The sequence below is a fragment of the Lissotriton helveticus genome, chromosome 6 (assembly GCF_964261635.1).
Source record: "Lissotriton helveticus chromosome 6, aLisHel1.1, whole genome shotgun sequence".
NCBI classification, from domain to species: domain Eukaryota; kingdom Metazoa; phylum Chordata; class Amphibia; order Caudata; family Salamandridae; genus Lissotriton; species Lissotriton helveticus.
In genome coordinates, this window is record NC_136067.1 from 1,071,225,209 (window position 1) to 1,071,244,742 (window position 19,534).

At 44.5% G+C, this 19,534-nt stretch overlaps 1 protein-coding gene across 1 annotated transcript in view; it reads right to left on the minus strand.

Annotated features, from left to right (window-relative positions):
• LOC144762616 (chitin synthase chs-2-like) overlaps positions 1-19,249 on the minus strand; it is a 350,513-nt gene extending 331,264 nt beyond the window's left edge. Inside the window, exons 1-3 of the mRNA XM_078647843.1 lie at positions 19,221-19,249; positions 18,677-18,818; positions 9,703-9,885 (exon numbers count right to left, since the gene is read on the minus strand). Of these exons, the coding sequence (XP_078503969.1) occupies positions 9,703-9,885; positions 18,677-18,818; positions 19,221-19,249 (354 nt within the window). The remainder of the gene's footprint in view (positions 1-9,702; positions 9,886-18,676; positions 18,819-19,220) is intronic.
• Positions 19,250-19,534: the final 285 nt, after the last annotated feature.

A 19,534-nucleotide genomic window follows, 5' to 3' on the forward strand; every position in this document is an offset into this window, starting at 1 on the left:
ATGGGCTCTTAAATTAGACAAATCGCTGTAGTTTTACAACTTTTATTTTTTGTAATGTATCTCCTTTTTAATTGATAATGTATTGTTTCTGAAAATTAATTCATATTGTATTCTGAATGACTCTTTTCTTTTATCGTGATATGTTTACTTTTATGGTTTTCTGTATAAACCGAATAAAGTATTTTGAATTGAATTGACCAGGTTCTTGCACAGAAGTGGGAGAACCAGGAATCAAACTTAAATCTCTTAGTTCTACAGCCTCCAACAAAGCACATAGACCCAATTCTGTCCAGCACTGGGGCAAAGAGGTCGCAGACGCAGATTCCGCTCTCTTAGGTGGAGTATTTTCAGGTCGAGCCTAGGCACCACATGCGCTGCTGTGTGAGGCGTGCTGTATTGAGGTATGGAATAGAAGCTCTGCCCATTTCCCACCCATCTTTTCAATTGGCTCCTATTACTCTCCTTTCTAAATTCCTGCTTTTTATTCATGAATATTCTTAGTAGTCCCTCCTTGGTACCTCATTGTCTGCATTAGTAACCTCCCATAACGACTGGACTTTTTACTTGTGTTGTTACATGGTCTGCTTTATCTACTCTGTGAGCACAATTTTCTTTAATTATCTTCCAGTATTTAACCGACGATGTGCTTTCCTACACGGCAGCATGCTGCACGCTTTTATATTTTAAATAGTAACACCTGCAGGTCCGCTTTAACTATAGTGGTTGCGCTTATTTATTTATTTATTTGCAGCACGGTCCGCTTTAAGTATAGTGGCTTTGCTTTTTTTAACATTTAATTTTCCAGCGCGGTCTGCTTTAACTTTAGCAGCCACAGGTTACAGAACCTTGATTTATTTATCTATTTATTGGGGTGAAATCGCCCCATACCGCGCTTTCACTTTAATATTGGCTGTGTCCCTTTCTTTAGACACTGCTCACTGTAACCTGAATACGGCGAGCAGCGTATAAAGATAGGGCAAGGCAACCATTAAAGTGGTTTCGCATTTGCGAGAGTTTGAGCTATTGGCATTATAAATAACAATGCCTTTTATATGTGTGTTGGGTTTAAAAACACAAAAAAAGGCATTGTCATTTACAATGCCAATAGATTAAACTCTCCCAAATGCGAGACCTAATGCATTGAGAATGCTTGTTTTCACTAGTGGTACAAAAGGGGGGTGATGGACGGAGCATCTGAACCAATCAAACACTCACATCCAGTCAACAGATCTGGGTTTAATCCATCACCGTTCTTTAGCCCATTCTGCCACCCCAGTTCAGACATGGCCATATGCAAATCAGTCTGACCCTGTGCCTCATGAGAACAGTCCAGCCCGAACAGTCAAGCCATGCCTTCCCTGGACCGGAAACAAGCTTCCGAGGACCGGTTTCTGGCATTTCAGCCGTCTTCAGCCTGGCTTGCTTGAATCCAGTGGCAAAGTGAGCAAGGGACTCAACGTCTGAGCATACCCTGCCAACTTATGGCGAACAAAGCGGTACAAAAGGGGGTGGTGATGTACCGCTTTGTTTGCCATAAGTTGGCAGGGTATGCTCAGACGTGAGTCCCTTGCTCACCTTGCCACTGGATTCAAGCAAGCCTGGCTGAAGACGGCTGAAATGCGAGAAACTGGTCCTTGGAAGCTTGATTCCGGTACAGGGAAGGCACGGCTTGGCAGTTCGGGATGGACTGTACCCATGAGGCACAGGGTCAAATTGATTTGCATATGGCCATGTCTGAACTGGGGTGGCAGAGTGGGCTAAAGAACGGTGATGGATTAAACCCAGAACTGTTGACTGGGTGTGAGTGTTTGATTGGTTCAGATGCTCCGTCCATCACCACCCCCTTTTGTACCGCTCTGTTTTCACTAGTGGCCTACTACACCATGTGGACTTTTTTTGTATAAAATGAAAACTAAAGAGTTAGGAAATTGAGCATGAGGAGGAAAAAACCTAGGGATAGATTTACAAGCCCCTTGCCCCACTTTTGCGTCATTTTAACAAGGGAAAATGACGCAAAAGTGGTGCAAGGAGCTTGTAAATCTGCCCCTTAGGTTTTAAATAACTGGGGAAGTTGGCGACGAGGAAAACTTAATCCTCACTTCTTGCTGACTGACTTTCATTTGCATCTGCACGTCGCTCAAAAAGCAGCCCCATTCTCGATCCTTTTGTTAAGGGTTGAAACAGGCGGTGCGTCCATTGGGGAGTGGGGGCGCCCGCAGCTCCCTCGGCGTCTTTGAACTTAAGTAAACTCTCAGTTTACTTAAGTTCAAAGAGCCAAGGGAGAACTGACAATCATGTCAGTCAGCATGACGTCGGACCGCCCAGCATCTTCAGAGACTGATGGGGGTGGGCGGTCTGGCGTCATGTTGACTGAAATGATTGTCAGACCAGTGGGGGGCAACAGGCAGCAGCACAACACAAGTGCGCATGAGTGGGGACGGAGGGCGAATTTTTGCACCGTGCCCACTCATGCGCACTTGTGTTTTGACTTGGCTGCGCATGCCCATTAGGAGCCCTTCGGGCTCCTAATGAGCGTGCTGCGGGCGAAGAATAGCCGTGCCCTAAGACAATCCTGGCGCTGCTGGCAGCATCAGGATTGGCTGAGAGGGGCTGTAGGCGCCAACGGACCCAGGGCGGTGCGGACCTGCTCAGGACCTCACCTCAGGTAGGATTTTTTAAATGTATTTTAATACCCCCCTCGCGACACCCCCCACCCCCATTCCACCCCCGCGAGCCACGAATGTGTAAATCATCATTTTCTGTGGCACGTTGACTTCCACCGTCAAATGAAGCTCCGTGGCAGTATCTAGAACCATTCTGTTCAAAGGTTGTGTCACATAGCACAAGTGGTGGTAGGTGGTCATTATAATGTCAAGTGTAGCTGAATGAACAGGCAAAATGTTGTTTCGGGACCTGCAGTGCAAACAGTGAAACGTACATGTTCACTGGTAAACAGTGTTGCATTACAGCTCTCACAACTATTCATAGTGGCGGTCAGTATATCAGCGCGCGCTTGATTTACTCTGAGCATCAGACACGTTGCCGAACGTTGTAGTCCATCTAGAGATTGGCAACAGACCCACTAAGAACTCTCGTTTTATGAATGACTCCTTCCCGCGGCGCCTGGGCTTGTTAGCTAATTGTTTTAGTGCATTCTAGGGCTTACAGTTTCAGTTACAACCCGTGTAATGCACATAGACAGTGCTGTTGGGTAAGACGCCAGAAGTGGTGAAAGGATTAACAGTTGACATGTAACCACTAGAATCGACCACAAGCTGCACTAATGCCAGCTCAGTTTCTATGACGTGTTTCATCTAAAGTTAACACAAATGCAGGCCAGTGTTATACATCACACTCGTCTTCTTGACTTTTCTAGAATGTGTTAAGGACATTTTCATTTATTGTACACAACATCTCATAAGAACACCGTCTTATCAACTATTACTGCAAGCAGAGTTGTCTACGCAAGGTTTACAGAATCTGTGGAATACTGGATCTGTTTACTGCTTCATGTCAAGTTTAAATTAACATCCTAACTTCACCTGACTAACTTGCTGCTTACTGAAAATGGCGTTTAGTTTGCCCGGTGCTTCCTTCACACTCAACGCCAATGATTATTCGAGGGTTTCAAGAGCGCCCAAGGTTAAACTAGCTTTGTGTAGAAAGTGTTACATATAGCTTCTGTATGTCAGCTGCTGCCATTTATCAATACCTTGATTAAAAAAAAAGTTCCAGTTAGTAGTTTGATTTTCACGCATCGCAGTATTTGAAGGGCATTTTCCTTTTCACACTTTGACACACTGAGAGCAGCCCGCTTTTTAGCTGGTAATCAGGATATTAAACATATCTCCTGCTCAGCGCCTCATACTTGGTTATAAAGGACAGTGCTATATCAGGAGTGCACGCACCTGGAGAGGCAGATGGACTGCGGTATTGTGTTTGTGTTTAAACAAAGACTTCTGAGATTTGCTCTGCTTTATTTAATCCTGTTGGTGCTACTTGCAGCAGGCACTTTAAAATCATAAATAGTTAAGCAATGTACATGGCTGGAAGCCATGAAGCACTGCAGCTGACTGCTGCATCATAGCTATGATCCAAGCAGGATATCTCTATTCGCTTTTATGATGTCGCACATGTAAATGAATTTGTCTGTTTCCTGTTTTACATGACTTTATTTTTTTAATAATTATTTTCCATAAAACAAACATTGGAATGAGTACATTTTTGCGGGAGCGAATCCGAATGCTGTAAGGGTGTTATCATTTCCACTGTTGTTTAATGCTTTGTATATATGGCACATTGTGGTCACCATGAGCAATGTAATTGAAGGAATTCTCTGTATATTATCGTTAAAATCGATTATTTTATTTTTTTAAAGTCGTATCACAAATACCTAGGCCGGCTGTATTTGTTATAAATTAAACCTATTGAGTGCAGTGTAGCAAAGGGTGAGTGGTGTCTGTGTGAGTGCAGGTTGAGAAGTGTGCCTGTGTAAGTCCAGGGTGAGTGATGTGGATGGGTGAATGCAGGCTTACGGCTTAGTGATGTGCCAGGGAAGGGTGAGTAATGGGTCTATGAGTGGAGGGAGAGTAGTGTAGTGTGCCTTTGTGAATTCAGGGAGAGTGATGTATCTGTGCAAGTGCAAAGAGACTTGTCTGGCTACTCCCAGAGATGTGTTCGCCGAGCCACCTCTTTTTCAAATTTGCTTGAGAATGCACCATTTGCACACTCTTTTTAAAAAAAATTCTCGGCGGAGAAGCCTCCCGAACCCCCCGTAAGGGGGTCGGGCACGCTCACTACGCACGCTCACCACAGTGCAGTATTTACGCCTCACCACTCACCACTTTCAAATGTCAACAGCCGCCCCTTTGTTGAAATGATATAGGTTTCTTAGAGAGCAAGGATATGCATACAGGCACCCCCTCAACGTCAATTCGTAAGTTAATGGCACAGAAAATAACTTTTGGTATGCCCTTCCATTGCGGACCGAAGAGTATGTTGAGCTCTCTGAAGTTAACTGTATTGCCAAAAGCCTTGTTGATATCGTAGATAGAATGCTGCAGTGGTTAAGTATTTGAACATGAGCAGAGGGAATAACAGGGTGGTAGAAAAAAAATGGGGCCCTTGGCATTCCTTACAATGGGGGGAGGCGCGGGGAGGGGCTAAGGTTTTGTTACACCACCAGTTAAAGCTTTGGAAAGAGAAACAAACAGCATCAAAGGATCAACTTGCTGGCACAAAAGCTATTTTGGACTGAAAGCTGACCCTCACGCTGTGCTCAAACCCTTAACACCTTTGCCCTGCTCATGTATGCAGGGAGCGAATATATGGGGCAGGCCAACACAAATGCCTTAGGTTTTGGGGCAAAGCCAGATTTACTAAATAGCGTAATCTATCTTTGTCCCAAAACCTAATGTTAATGAAAGACAGGTATAGCCAGGGCACAAGTCGTAAAAACAAGAAGCCAGGGGGACGTTGTCACCGGAAGTGACGCCGTGACAGGAAGTGACGTCACGAAGGGTGCCGAGCTCCTCGTCCCAGAGAGGCAAAAGAGTGAAGTCCAGCTGTTTGGCAGGGGGGACAGCGTCCCCCCGGTAAAATAAGTGGGGGACGCCGTCCACCCGATTGGTACCCCGACTCGAGCCCTGGGTATAGCAAAGGTTAATATTGAATGCTATACCTACATGTAACGTGTGTATAACATTATAGCATAAATCTTACATATCTAAGGTCTGTGATGGTGTGCGTAGGAATTTAGGCTAGAGACCACAGAGTCTCCTTTGCACCGCAGCACAAGGCTCCGTGTGATGCAGACCAGCTTGGTTTCCAGTGAGTGTGGCCGATGACATCATTGGCGGGCGACTTACTAAATCTGACACTGAGGCACTTTCTGCCTTCACGAACGCAGTGCTGCAATTTTCACGAACATGTATCTGTGTGAAGAACAGTGAATTTGGGCCTTCCTTTATGGTATGGACAGCAACACATCGAAAACTGGCTAGAAATGCATACACAACACCTGGTTAATGTTACCTTTTGAAGTGCTAGAGTAGGGACACTAAAAGCCAGGAAACTTAAAAAGAGATGAAATTTATATTGGCAATGGGTAAATTTCAAAGTTCTCTACTCAAATTATGATACAAACAATTCGAATTTCTAATTCGAATCTGGTGGAATCAATGACATCACTGATATGCTGCTCCCGAGGGGGATTCAAGTCTAGACTAAGTATGCCGTATTTAACCCTTATTTGAGCAGACTCAAACCCGTTCAGTTCTCTCTGACCAAAAGACACCTTTTGATTTGTATAAGTCAAGCCAGCTCAATGCATCATGATTGCATACCTCCCGATTTCTAAACGTGATCTGTGTTTAAACATGGTTGTGAAATTATCCATAAAGTGCATTTGAAAAGATTTAAGATATATTTTGTGGGCACACACCAGCAAACCTGCATTAATAACTTCCAAGTTGTTTTTGCTTATAAGAGGCTCATCTAAGCATTACAAGGGTAACATTCCGGTATTTGCCTTTGTACATACATTTGCTCACACTTAAAATTCTGGGAGAAAGGTAACATTTTCTGAGTGAATAAATCTTCTTACAGTGGCAGGTTGTGGAAATTCCAGAGTGGAGATGCTTGCAAATGGTGGCAAATACGGCTAAACCTGCAAATTTGTGGGTATTTAGAAAACTGTCCAAGGTAGGTTCTCACCTTTGAAACAGCTTAAATTCCTGTCAAGAGCAGCAGTAAATCTGATTTTGCAGTAGCAGTGACAATAGGACATGCCCAAATGTTAGGACAAGGATATTCTCAAAGGGGTGCATTTTCGTATACTTAAATGTTGAGGCACGTGAATACTCATAGGACTCTGTAACCGCTACATCTTTTCAAGAGTGATCCTAGTAATCTTTGAAAATTACAGGAAATTCTGAAATATACACAAATGATAGGCATAAGCCCTTCAATATAAATTGACAAACCTCCTGTTGGAACATTGTAAATTATATCTTCAACACAACAGCTTGCCTGACGTATCCAAAGAAGGAATTCACCCCCATATCACAGGTGCTAAAGGAACGTCACTCACTAGCCATGTAAGCCAGAATACTATTCAGAACCAGTTGTTAGACTCACAAGGCTCTTCACGTACGGACTTTCACTGCCTAACCTTACTGCTCACCATTTGTGGAAGTTGGAGAGGTAGCCAGTGTAAGAATTCACTCCTGCAAACCTCTGTCCTAATTGTTCAAGTGACATAGACACTCTGGTGACTTATCAGTTGGGTTATACCAACAGCCTATAACTGGGGCTCCCAGTTTACCTGATTCACAGAGTACAGATAATTCAGAGGTTAATTCGCTGGGTACCCTTCTGGCACCATATCTCTCTTCACTTGAGGCAACTACATGGGCTCCCTGTGGTTAGGAGGATAGAGTTGAAGGCTATGACTTTTGCTTTTAGAGCCGCAAGTGGCACTGGCCCATTCTATCTCAAGCAGAGGCTCAGTCCATATCGACAGGAGCGGACCCTGAGATCCCATCATCTCCGACTCTTCCACGTCCCATGATATGCCAAGACTCGACAAGGTGGCAGGTCCTTCTGGGTAAGGACTCCTAAACTTTGGAATGCATTGCCAACCCATCTGCGCCTGATAGAGACAGAACAGGAGTTTATGAAGGTCTTAAAAACTTGGGGGCATATTATCAAGGGGGTTTATCTACGCTTTTTTGGCTTTAAAAGCCAAGAAAGCAGAGATAAAATTATCTCCCTATTACCTAGCTGTCGCTAACACCAGTTAGCGACAGCTAGTAGGAGATAGCGACCATCTTGGGCCCCGCTTTGCATGTCAGTGATATTTATCACTAATGACATTCAAAGTGGGCGTGCCAAGATGTTAGCGACTGGAAACAGTCGCTAACATCGCTATCTCCAAAAGCTAACACCAGCCCCTGAGCAGTTCTTAACCATGTTATCCAATGGTAGGTGGATAACATGGCTAAGAGCATTAACTCGGTAATGCATGAATATCACTGACTTTTCAGCGATATTCATGCATTTCGGCCGATTTTTATTGCTTAGGAGATAAACCTTTATAATATCAAGGCTCCTAAGCGATAAAAATCGCCGCAGCTCGGCGATAAAAATATCGCCACTAAACCAACATAGCGATAATTATCGCTGGTTGTTGGTAATATGGCCCTTGGCTCTTTAGTCAGGTGTAGTGTTATTGGCCGGTGTTTCCCTTAGTCCTGCTCTTAGCGCCGAGGCCCCTCAAACGAGGTGGCTGTGCACTTTACAAATGACGATTGATTGATTAATTGATTGATTGACATCAAAGCAGTCTTTCACTGGTGCCATCAACAGTTTCTGGAACCCCTTTCTAATGTTGTTTCTTTACATGGCAAACGGTTTATCAGAAAAGTCGTTCGTTTCTCAAAAGAACGCCTGTGAAAGCATGGTACATCTCGAACATTTTGTGGTAAGTTTGGAAAGTAAGAAAAGTAAGAGAAAGACATTACAAATGTTTGAGGCTTGTACTACTTAATATCGACCCTTCTAATGCAAGAATAACGAGTGCAGAATATTGAAGGACATTATATCAAAAGTTAAGTGAATATACGGAAATACAGTTTCACTATTTCTAACTCCACATCTACATACCTTGAAGATATTTGTACTGCCTAGGTACATATATTTGGCGTTAGGTATGGCAAATATGGACTTACCTGTCGATATTTTTTTTAATATTGCTGCCGCGATATTATGTCTCGGAAATATTCTGTGGTCGATATTTAGGGTGTACTCCTGTTTGAGAATTTGTTACTGTGGTTGTTCAACTCAATTTCATTGCATTTTCCTACCCACTACTCTGAGTCACCACAACCTATCCTGTAGGTATCACTTACAAGCCTGGAAAATGTCCTGGTGTGGCGACAGTTCTACATGAGTAAATGATACTTCTGCATGTGAGACTTGATTTGTGACTCACTTGCTTGTTTTTAATGCAGATTTACAGACTCTTTCTACATGTGATGATGATGCAATGTCCTGAAGAGCGCAGATACCATTTCCATCTGCTACAGAACTTAACACACTTAAAACATTTTGAGAATCGAGCTCCACAAAATCAAATAGAAAGGCCTAAACACATCTAATCACCCCATACCAGTTATTTAGCCTATGTTAATTCATGTGTCTGCCTATTTCATTGTTGAGCTTCAAATGGATCAACATTCTAAATGCAGCTGTAGAAATACACACCCAAGCCCCCGCCCCCAAAAATGCCTTTGACAGTTATAAATATTTCTCCCATATTTGATGATCAACTAATTTGAGGCCGCTCTAGCCTCCTAGAGTCCGCCCTCCTCACAGAAGAACTACTACTTGAGGTCTGTTTTTACTTTTCTTTCCAACACCATAATTTCCCGATCTAACATTCAATATTGCTTCACAAATGCCCCAAATGTAAAAATGTTCCTCTAGCGCAAATTGGAAGAAAATCGACCTGAGCATAGAGAGGAGTGATTTGCCCAGGATCACACAACTTTGTCAGGCGGGAAACCCTTGGTTGTAAATCTGGCAACTTCTAGACATTTCCTCCTGCTGCAGCATGATTTGGAGGGAAGAGTACTAATTGACGAGGATGCTCATAGAAACATGCTAATTTTATTTTGATTGTTTTAGTTAAACAGTTCTTACCACTATTAAAGCACTCCAGCTTGGGAACTTCGAATTTTTGAACGTCATTGTCCAAAGGCATTTTACAAGTGTCAACAGATTGGGAAATACCAGCATAGCTCCAATGATGAGGAGAGCAAGAGGTTTTCTGGAAAAGTGCAAGGGTTTTGGACCGGCCAGGGTGACCATCAACAGGAAAGAAGCCTTAGGAAGGAAGGGAAGGAGAAGAGAAGTGAGCTGTGTGAGATCACATGGCAACCATTAAATATGTCTTGAATCTTCTTTTGTCTTGAAGGTGCATGCACATGAATACAGTAGGCATACCTAGTCACCCAATTGCAATGCTAAAAATCATGTCACATCTTAAATTGTCTCTTTGAAAAATTGACTAAGAAGGATATCTTACTCCATACGCAAAGTGAACCATAACACTAACACATTTTTACTAAGCTACCTCTAAATACAGCCCAGTTAGACTTCATGATGCCATCCGGTAAGTCCAGGTTTTGACCGACTTACAAACTGGAGCTGGGAAGACAGACAGCCTGTGCCCCACTCATCTTCCAGGATATACCGGGAAATAATATGCATTAAGTAACGATCAATCCTGTCAGGTACTGCCAGAAATACATTTAGATATTAGTGGGTTCTGGAACACACTTTTCTCTAAAAGATGGACCTAAAGAAAATATGCACTATAGGGCCTATTCACAAACTGCATTTTGTAGTACACTTAGTTGTAAAATAATAGTACTAAAGATTTACTAAAAAATGCGATTCACTGACCTACATGCTGAGGCCTATGCCTCCCTCTCTCCTATCATTTATGTGCAAGGATCTCTGGCCCGACTGCCGAGATATCCGCACACATGGGCATTTGTTTTAGTTGTAAATGTGGAGGGGACATGAAAAAGTGGCTGGAAAATGATGCATTTTTAAGGACAAATTATATGAGTTAAGGAAGTGGTAAAGAGGTGTTACGGGAGTGAGAGGGAAAGGTTTAGGGAGCAACCATACACAAAGAATAAGCCTGTTTCTACTCAAAAACTGCCCCTCTATAGGGACTACAGGTAAAAAGACCCAAAACAGTCAGCACCACACATGGCCAACCACTAGCACTGCAACACCCTCCTTTAGAAAATAATGGTGGTTGGGACTTATAATAGAAGCTCTTAGAAAGTAATGTAACAAGTATTAACTAATTTATATATATTTTTTAATGTTACATCATTTTAAAATAATTGAATGTTATTTATAATTCAAAAACATGATATAACATAGGGAACACATCTGGATACAATACATCTTCCTATGGATGGAAACACAGGAACACAAGACATGATACATTTTCGTTTTATACAGCAAAAACCATCATGAACTCTGATGTGAATCTTAATACTAACATCACAGCCAGTGCTCAGACACACGCAACAGTTAACTAACCCTGGGCGTAGTTCGCGTAGTAGTGCTATGCGTAGCTACGCGAAGTGCACTTCGTGAGCTACGCGAACTGCGTAGTGCACTGTGCAAAATGCTGTTCGGACTGAATGCACAGTGCCGGATGCTTGTCCGCACTGTGCAATCAGTGCAAACCGCATCTTGCACAGTGCAAGTGGTCGTTTTCTGCCGCTCGAGTAGATTTCTACTGAAGCGCCAGCTTTCTCAACGCGGACTGGTAGTTTCTCATCGCGAGCGGTCGGAGCATACGCGACCACTCGCAATGAGAACCCTTACCTCCCCGCGTTGAGAATCTTGCGGTTTATTTTCCAAGCTCACGATTGGCAACTTTATGTTGCTGATCGCTAACGAGGAAAAAGTCTTGCTGGGATGTCATTTTGCTCGCTCGCGATCGCCAACTTGAAGTTGAGGACCGAGAGCAAGCAAAAAATGACCGCTACGCTACGCGTGTTTGCACTGTGCTACGTGCAATTTGTGTAGTGCGAAGTAGTGCAAACTTCGCAAACTTCGCACAGGGGTACAGTTAACACCCAAATCACCAAAAATTTCAGAAGTCAAGATTTAGACTCATCACAACTCATCCTTTGTCTGTGTCTTCAGGACATTAACACATGATTTAGGCTTTTGGGAGGGGAGAGGTAACATGATTTTAGTGAGGCTCGCACTCATGCGCTGTTACTTTCAGTGGGGCGTAAACCCATCCATTTTCACTGGCCATTCATTCATCAATTTTAGTGGAACATAAAGAAACTTGGTCTTCTCAGCTCATTAACCTAATTGATGTACCAGAATCTCATTGGTGACAAGCATTAAGTCTACTTGCTCTGCGACAGAGGTAAATTTGTGAGTGTTACTAAGGTAGCTTAAAAAGCGTATGTGAGCCCTAACTTTGGACATTGCCGTGGGCCCAAAACCACAGCCAAGGGTGGCCCTTACAAGCTTGTCTGCTATGAATAAAGGGAGAAGGCTGAAGTGGGCCCAGGTGGACCCACTGCAACTACAAAAGTCTCTTTTTTCTTCCAGTCTCGCTGATTTTAACACATGCTTGGATAGTGACGCAGGGAGGAGGGAGGTATTGGAGGCATGTGAAGGCATAATCTTGGGGGTTAGCAAACTCTTGATGGTTACAATCACTAGTGCAGGGAAAGTATAAACCCCAAAATGGTTGCCAGGGAATGCCCATGATCCTTGCCCAATTTGAAGGCAGTGTTGAAGCAGTCCCTGAGGGACAGGCAATTAATTAAAAATTGTAGGCGGCTCTCAAGGCGGCACAAAAGGAGTGTAGACACAAGTTACAGGAGGTAGCCTGGAAAGAGCTATGTCAAGCCGGTGACACAGGGGAGAGTTGCCTTTTTTGGAGTGTTGTAAACAGACCCTATTTTTCAGAGAATTCTGGCCTGCTTTTATGTCATCATATTCCGGAGCAACACTGGGTGGCTCATTTTGAAGGCATCTATAGCCACGAGGAGTCAGTGGTTGGTAAAACCCCTGGGGGACTAAACAAAACCAGCAACAGAGTGGTTTTCACCTTAGATGAAATCCAACAGGGAATTCTCACCTTGACCAGTAACAAGGCCCCGGGCCCAGATAACATAATGCCAGACTTGTTTAAAGCTAACATTGAGGTTTGGGCTCCTCTATCAACACAGGTTTTAAATGCAGCTGAACAGGAGGTGTTGCCACCCTCCTGTCTACCGCTGTGATTGTCCCCATATTCAAAAAGGGGGACAAAGAGAATCCACAATGCTATCGGCCAATCTCACTTTTGGATGCCTCCGTTAAGGTTCTAGGGAGGGCAGTTTTAAACAGGTTGTCTGAATCGGCAGAACATAATAACATCTTAAGTGACGTCCAATCTGGAATTAGGGCGGGGAGGTCGACAGCCGACCAATGCCTTAATCTCCATCTAATTATCAACAAAAACACGTTGGCTCAGGAAGAATCCCTACATCTTGCGTATATGGACCTGATATCCGCTTTTGACAAGGTAAATCGAGGTAAACTGTGAGCTCTACCTAGTGAACTGGGGGACGATTCTAGCATTGTGGCACTTCTAGCTGATCTGCACTCAACAATGTCTGCCTTGGGGCGCTTCTCTTCCAGAGGAACAGGCACAAGACCATTCTCAACGAGCTGTGGGCTTCGCCAAGGATGCATACTATCACCCTTCCTGTTTACTGTGTATGCGAAATAGGCTAGAATCTGCTCTTCTTTCGGTGGCGGCCGACTGCCCTAGGATCAAGAACAGATTCCTCCCCATATTACTATATGCGGACGATGCGGTCCTGATGGCCCGGATTGCGCAGGGGTTGGATTTACTACCAGCTAAGTATGTGTCTTGCACAGGCTCTTGGACTGCTCGGTCAATTTCTCTAAATCTTATGTAATGGTAGTGGGCCCCAAATCCACTAGAAGCAAGACCTTCAAGGTATCACATTTTACCCTGTCCAAAGTCAATGCCTTCCCCAATTTGAGAGTTTTATTTAATGCCAAAAACAGCTGAAAACCCCTGGTGGAGGCTAAAAGTTCAGAGTCTGTTAAAACCACTGAGGCTGTTTTTAGTTTTGCACAGAGGCTTGGCTCAAGGGTACAGAGGGATATTTTAAAAATATATCAATCTTAGTGTATTGCACAGCTGCGATATATTAGTGAGGTCTGCGGGTTACACCAAGATAGACCCTATCCAGACAATTGAGGACAACTTCTTGCACAAGTTGGTCCAGGTCCCGTAGCCCACCCCGGCCTTTTCTGTGCACGCAAAACTAGGACTTGATTGCGTCTCCGACCTAATCACCCTAAGCCCGCTTCTGTGCTGCATAAAAGTCTGAAGCAGGGAGGAGCTGAAGTTTAGTTGCCTGATTCTTGAGGACTGCTTGTCCTTGGACCAGGCATTGAGTATTCCATGGGTAGCCCATGTTAAGGCATCTTTTTTTTCATTGGGTAGGCCTGATATTTTTTTTAATCCAACAGATCTCTCCACTCTCGAGCTGGGGAGTGTAACCGACTGTTTCTGGTTCGCTCCCGTTTGGAGAGAGAAAGTCTTAAACTCCAGCAGCCATTAGTTAGGGGCATTAGGCTTCTAAAAACTCTACAGGGTTTGGAGCCATTCCTGGGCATGTTTCACTCACTGTATGATAGGTATTTATTGGGCAGGCTCAGGTTTAATCAAAAGCAGAATTTTTTTGGGCTTCCTCACGTGGGTGGGTTCGGCCGGGGGGAACGGAATACTGTGGCTGCAACAACGTGTTACCATATGATTTGCTTCACTTTCCAAAGTTTTGCTCCAGTAACAGTTGGCAGAGGAAGTGTTTTTTAATCCCTTTGCTTAAACCATTGCATTTTAAACAAGTTAGACCTGCCTTGTTGTATTAACACGGTACAGGTAATTTTTACTATTTTATCTTTTTTACAGGCTTTCTGGGAAATGAAGGAATCAAGACCTGCTTAATTGTTTTGTGTGTTGCTTGTTTTTTTGCAAACACAAGGAAATGATTGACAGAGCGCTGAAACTTTTCAGACCCTGAACTGCAGTCACAGATCTGGTTTGAATCCATCATCATTCTTTAGCGCACTTCGCCAACTCAGTTCATATCCAGCTATATGCAAATCTGTCTTGACCCTGTGCCTCATGGGAAAAGTCCAGCCTGAACTGCCAAGCAGGTCTTCCATGAACTGGAATTAAGCATCCTGGGACCGGTTTCGTGATAACAGCCCACATCAGCCAGGCTCTCTTGAATCCAGTCGCAAAGTGAGCAAGGAACTCACTTCTGGCTATACCCTGCCAACTTCGGGCGAACAAAGCAAACACAAGGAGATGATGGATGGAGCGCTGAAAGTTTCAGACACTCACCTCCAGTCACAGATCTGGGTTGAATCCATCATCATTCTTTAGCTCACTTTCCAACCTCAGTTCAGGCCAAGCTATATGCAAATCAGTCTTGACCCTGTGCCTCATGGGAACAGTGCAGCATGAACTGCCAAGCCAGGTCTTCCCTGAACCGGAAACAAGCATCAGGGAACCGGTTTTGGGGTAACACCCCTCATCAGCAAGGCTAGCTTGAATCTAGTGGCAAAGTGAGCAAGGGACCCATGTCTGAGAATACACTTCCAATTTAGGGCGAACAAAGCGAATACAAGGAGATGATAGAAGGTACGTTGAGAATGTTCAGACACTCACCCCTAGTCACAGATCTGAGTCGAATCCATCATCATTCTTTAGCTTACTTCACCACCACAGTTCAGAACCAGCTATATGCAAATAAGTCTTAACCCTGTGCCTCATGGGTACCGTCCAGCCCAAACTGCCAAGCCAGGTCTTCCCTGAACGGGAGACAAGCATTCTGGGACCTGTTTCGGGGTAACTCCCCTAATCAGCCAGGCTAGAGGACCTGGCCTGGCAGTTCGGACTGGACTGTTCCCATGAGGCAGAGGTTGATGACTGATTTGCATATGGATGGGTCCAAACTGGGCTCACGAGGTGAGTTAAATAACAATGATGAATTCAACCCAGAACTGTGACTGGGGGTGATTGGCTGAAAAGTTTCAACACTCAGTCCATCATCTTATGTTTGCTTTGTTCACCCTAAGTTGGTTGGGTATGCCTAGACGTGGGTCCCTTGCTCACTTTTCCACTGGATTCAAGAAAGCCTGGCTGATTAGAGGTGTTGACCCAAAACCAGCCCCAGGATGCTTGTTACCGGTTCAGGGAGGACATGGTCTGGCAGTCGTGCAGGTCTGTTCCCATGAGACAAAGGGTCAAGGCTGATTTGTGTATGGCTGGGTCCAAACTGGGGTGACGATGAGAGCTAAAGAATAATGATGGATTTTACCGAGATCTGGGACTGGGGGTGAGTATAAGAAAAGTTTCAGCACTCCACCCATCATCTCCTTGTGTTTGTTTTGTTTGCCATAAGTTGGTAGGGTATGCCCAGACGTGGGTACCTTGCTCACTTTGCCACTGGATTCAAGCTAACCTGGCTGATGAGGGGTGTCACCCCAAAACCAGTAGAGTGTTGCTTGTTTCTGGTCCTAGGAGGACCTGGCCTGACAGTTCGAGCAGGTCTGTTCCCATGAGACAAAGGGTCAAGACTGATTTGCGTATGGCTGGGTCCAAACTGGGGTGGCGAAGTGAGCTAAAGAACGATGATGGATTCAACCTAGATCTGTGACTGGGGCAGAGTGAAAAGTTTCAGCACTCCATCCATCATCTCCTTGTGCTTGCTTTGTTTGCCCTAAGTTGGCAGGGTATGCCCAGAAGTGGGTCCCTCACTCACCTTGCCACTGGATTCAAATTTGCCTGGCTGATGAGGGGTGTTACTCCGAAACCAGTCTCATGATGCTTGTTTCCGGTCAAGTGAGGACCTGGCCTGGCAGTTCAGGCTGAACTGTTCCCATGAGGCACAGGGTCAAAACTGATTTGCATATGGCTGGGTCCAAACTGGGGTGGCAAAGTGAACTAAAGAAGAATGATGGATTCAACCCAAATCTGGGACTGGGGGTTAGTGTCTGAAAGGTTTCAGCACTCCATCCATCATCTCAGTGTTTTTGTTTTGTTTGCTCTAAGTTGGCAGGGTATACCCAGACGTGGTTCTCTTGCTCACTTCGCCACTGGATGCAAGTTAGCCTGGCTGATGAGTGGCGTTACCCCAAAACCGGTCCCAGGATGCTTGTTTCCAGTCCAGGGAGGACCTGGCCTGGCAGTTCGGGCTGGACTGTTCCTATGAGGCACACTCTCAAGACTGATTTGCATATGGCTCGATCCAAACTGGGATGGCGAAGTGAGCTAAAGAACAATGATGGATTCAACCCAGATCTGTGACTGTGGGGTGAGTGTCTGAACAGTTTCAGCACTCTATCCATCATCTTCTTGTGTTTGCTTTGTTTGCCCTAACTTGGCATGGAATGCCCAGAAGTGGGTCCTTTGCACACTTTGCCACTGGATTCAAGCTAGCCTGGCTGATGAGGGGTGTTACCCGAAACCTGTCCCAGGATACTTGTTTCCAGTCCAGGGATGACCTGGTCTGGCAGTGCGGGCTGGACTGTTGCCGCGGGGCACACGGTCAAGACTGATTTGCATATGGCTGGGTCGAAACTGGGGTGGCGAAGTGAGCTAAAGAACGATGATGGACCCAACCCAGTTCTCTAACTGGGGGTGAGTGTCTGAAAAGTTTCAGCACTCTGTCCATCATCTCCTTTTGTTTGCTTTGTTCGTACTAAGTTGGCAGGGTATGCCCAGACGTGAGTCCCTTGCTCACTTTGCCACTGGGTTCCAGCTAACATAGCTTATATGGGGTGTTATCCTGAAACCCGTCCCATTATGTTTGTTTCCTGTCCAGCAAGAACCTCACCCGGCAGTTTGGGCTGGACTGTTCCCATGAGGCACACAGTCAAGACTGATTTGCATATGGCTGGGTCCAAACAGGGGTGGTGAAGTGAGCTAAAGAACGATGATGGACCGAACCCAGTTCTGTAACTGGGGGTGAGTGTCTGAAAAGTTTCAGCACTCTGTCCATTATCTCCTTTTGTTTGCTTTGTTCGTACTAAGTTGGCAGGGTATGCCCTGACGTGAGTTCCTTGCTCACTTTGCCACTGGATTCAAGCTAGCCTGCTGATCAGAGGTGTTAACCCGAAACCGGTCTCAGGATGCTTGTTACCCGTCCAGAGAGGACCTGGCCTGGTAGTTCGGGGGATTGACTGTTCCCATGAGGCACAGGGTCAAGACTGATTTATATTTGGTTAGGTCCAAAGTGGGGTTGCGAAGTGAGCTAAGAAACGGTGATGGATTCAACCCAGATATGTGACTGGGGTGAGTGTCTGAAAAGTTTCAACACTCCGTCCATCATCTCCTTGTGTTTGCCTTGTTGTTATAAGCAACTGCATTGTTTGTTTTTTAACTCGATCTTATTATCTGTATTTGTACTATTTTATGGTGGTTTTATTTACTGACTAAAGAAATATTGATTAGTATATCTTGCACAATAAAGGTGATATACAGAGTATGTGAATATCAATGCATGAGTTAATATGTATTCACACATGTCTGCATATAAAACTTCATTAGAACAACAGCAAGCCGTCCCCTAATTCTAAATGTATGAATTCTACCAAACATTGAGGCTGTGACCTACAACTGGGTTGTGCTGCCCTTGCATAATATATTTATTTTGTGAACCTAAGTTGAATGTAAGTTTGGAAAAAGGTTTGTTACTCTGGTCCAAAAAATCAAAATGTTGACTGTATGTGGGAACCGGAAAAACTATAAAACCACTTGTTTTAAATGTACAAGAGTTCACCTGTGTGTTCGCTGCTGGTGTGGTGTATATACCCCCGATTTTGTAAAGTCAGTGTGTGTGTATGTGTGTGTGTGTGTGTGTCTGTGTGTGTATGTGTGTGTGCCTGCATGGGTGTATTTGTGCTTTCCTTTTAATAAATGTGAAATCTTATCATAGTACGATAAGCCAAAATGGCAATTGAGTAAGAAAGACAGCTCCAAAAAGTCAGATTTGTGAATTTGTTGTTCACGGTTATTAGAACTCACCTTACTGAAAAAGCCTAGCGCACACACCAGCAATCCAAGCAGGACACAGATCAGGTTGTTAATGAACAAAGGGCACCACTCGGTTTTCTCCTCCTCACTGTCCACTGGCTTCAGCAGAAATGGATCCCAGGATCTTCTAAATCTATAAATTACAAAACATCAACTCTGAGTAAGAAATTTCATTTTCCCCAAAAATTCTGACAAATTTGGGCCTCATTTATGAGAAGTGACGCACCACTGCGTGAACGCAGCGATGCATCACTCCTCAGTGCGCTCTCCTTGCGATATGATGGATGCGTTGTATTTACTGTATGACGCATCATGTCGCAAGGAGTTACAGATATGCCAGTATTCCTGACGTATTTGTACGCGCAAAGGTGACGCATTGCTGGAGTGAGTCACAAAAGAGCTTGCCTCATGTGAAAGGGCCTGCGTCAGTCTTACACCTGCTGTGAGGCAGGCGTAAGATATTGACGCATTTGCGTCCTAGAAGTGGCGCAGTGAAATCTCATAGATTTCACTGCATCACTGCTACGAGGCTTACTTGTGTGGGAATGTCCCCCCTGCATACATTATACCTGATGCAGGTATAATGTAGTGCAGTGGTTTACAAAGTGACGCATCTGCTTAGATGCGTCACTTTGTAAATAGGGCGTAACAAGGGGCATGTTTTACGCCGCTAATGCGTCACAAAAAGTGATGAAACCGCAGCTCAAAACTGCTGCAAGGCCTCATGAATAAGGCCCTTTATTTTTGCCTATATAACATCTGATTACCTCTATGGCAACGTTAGGCCTTCGGGCCAGGCATGCTTTGTTTTAAGTGGCATCCATCATACTCTGCATTCAGGAGCTATTA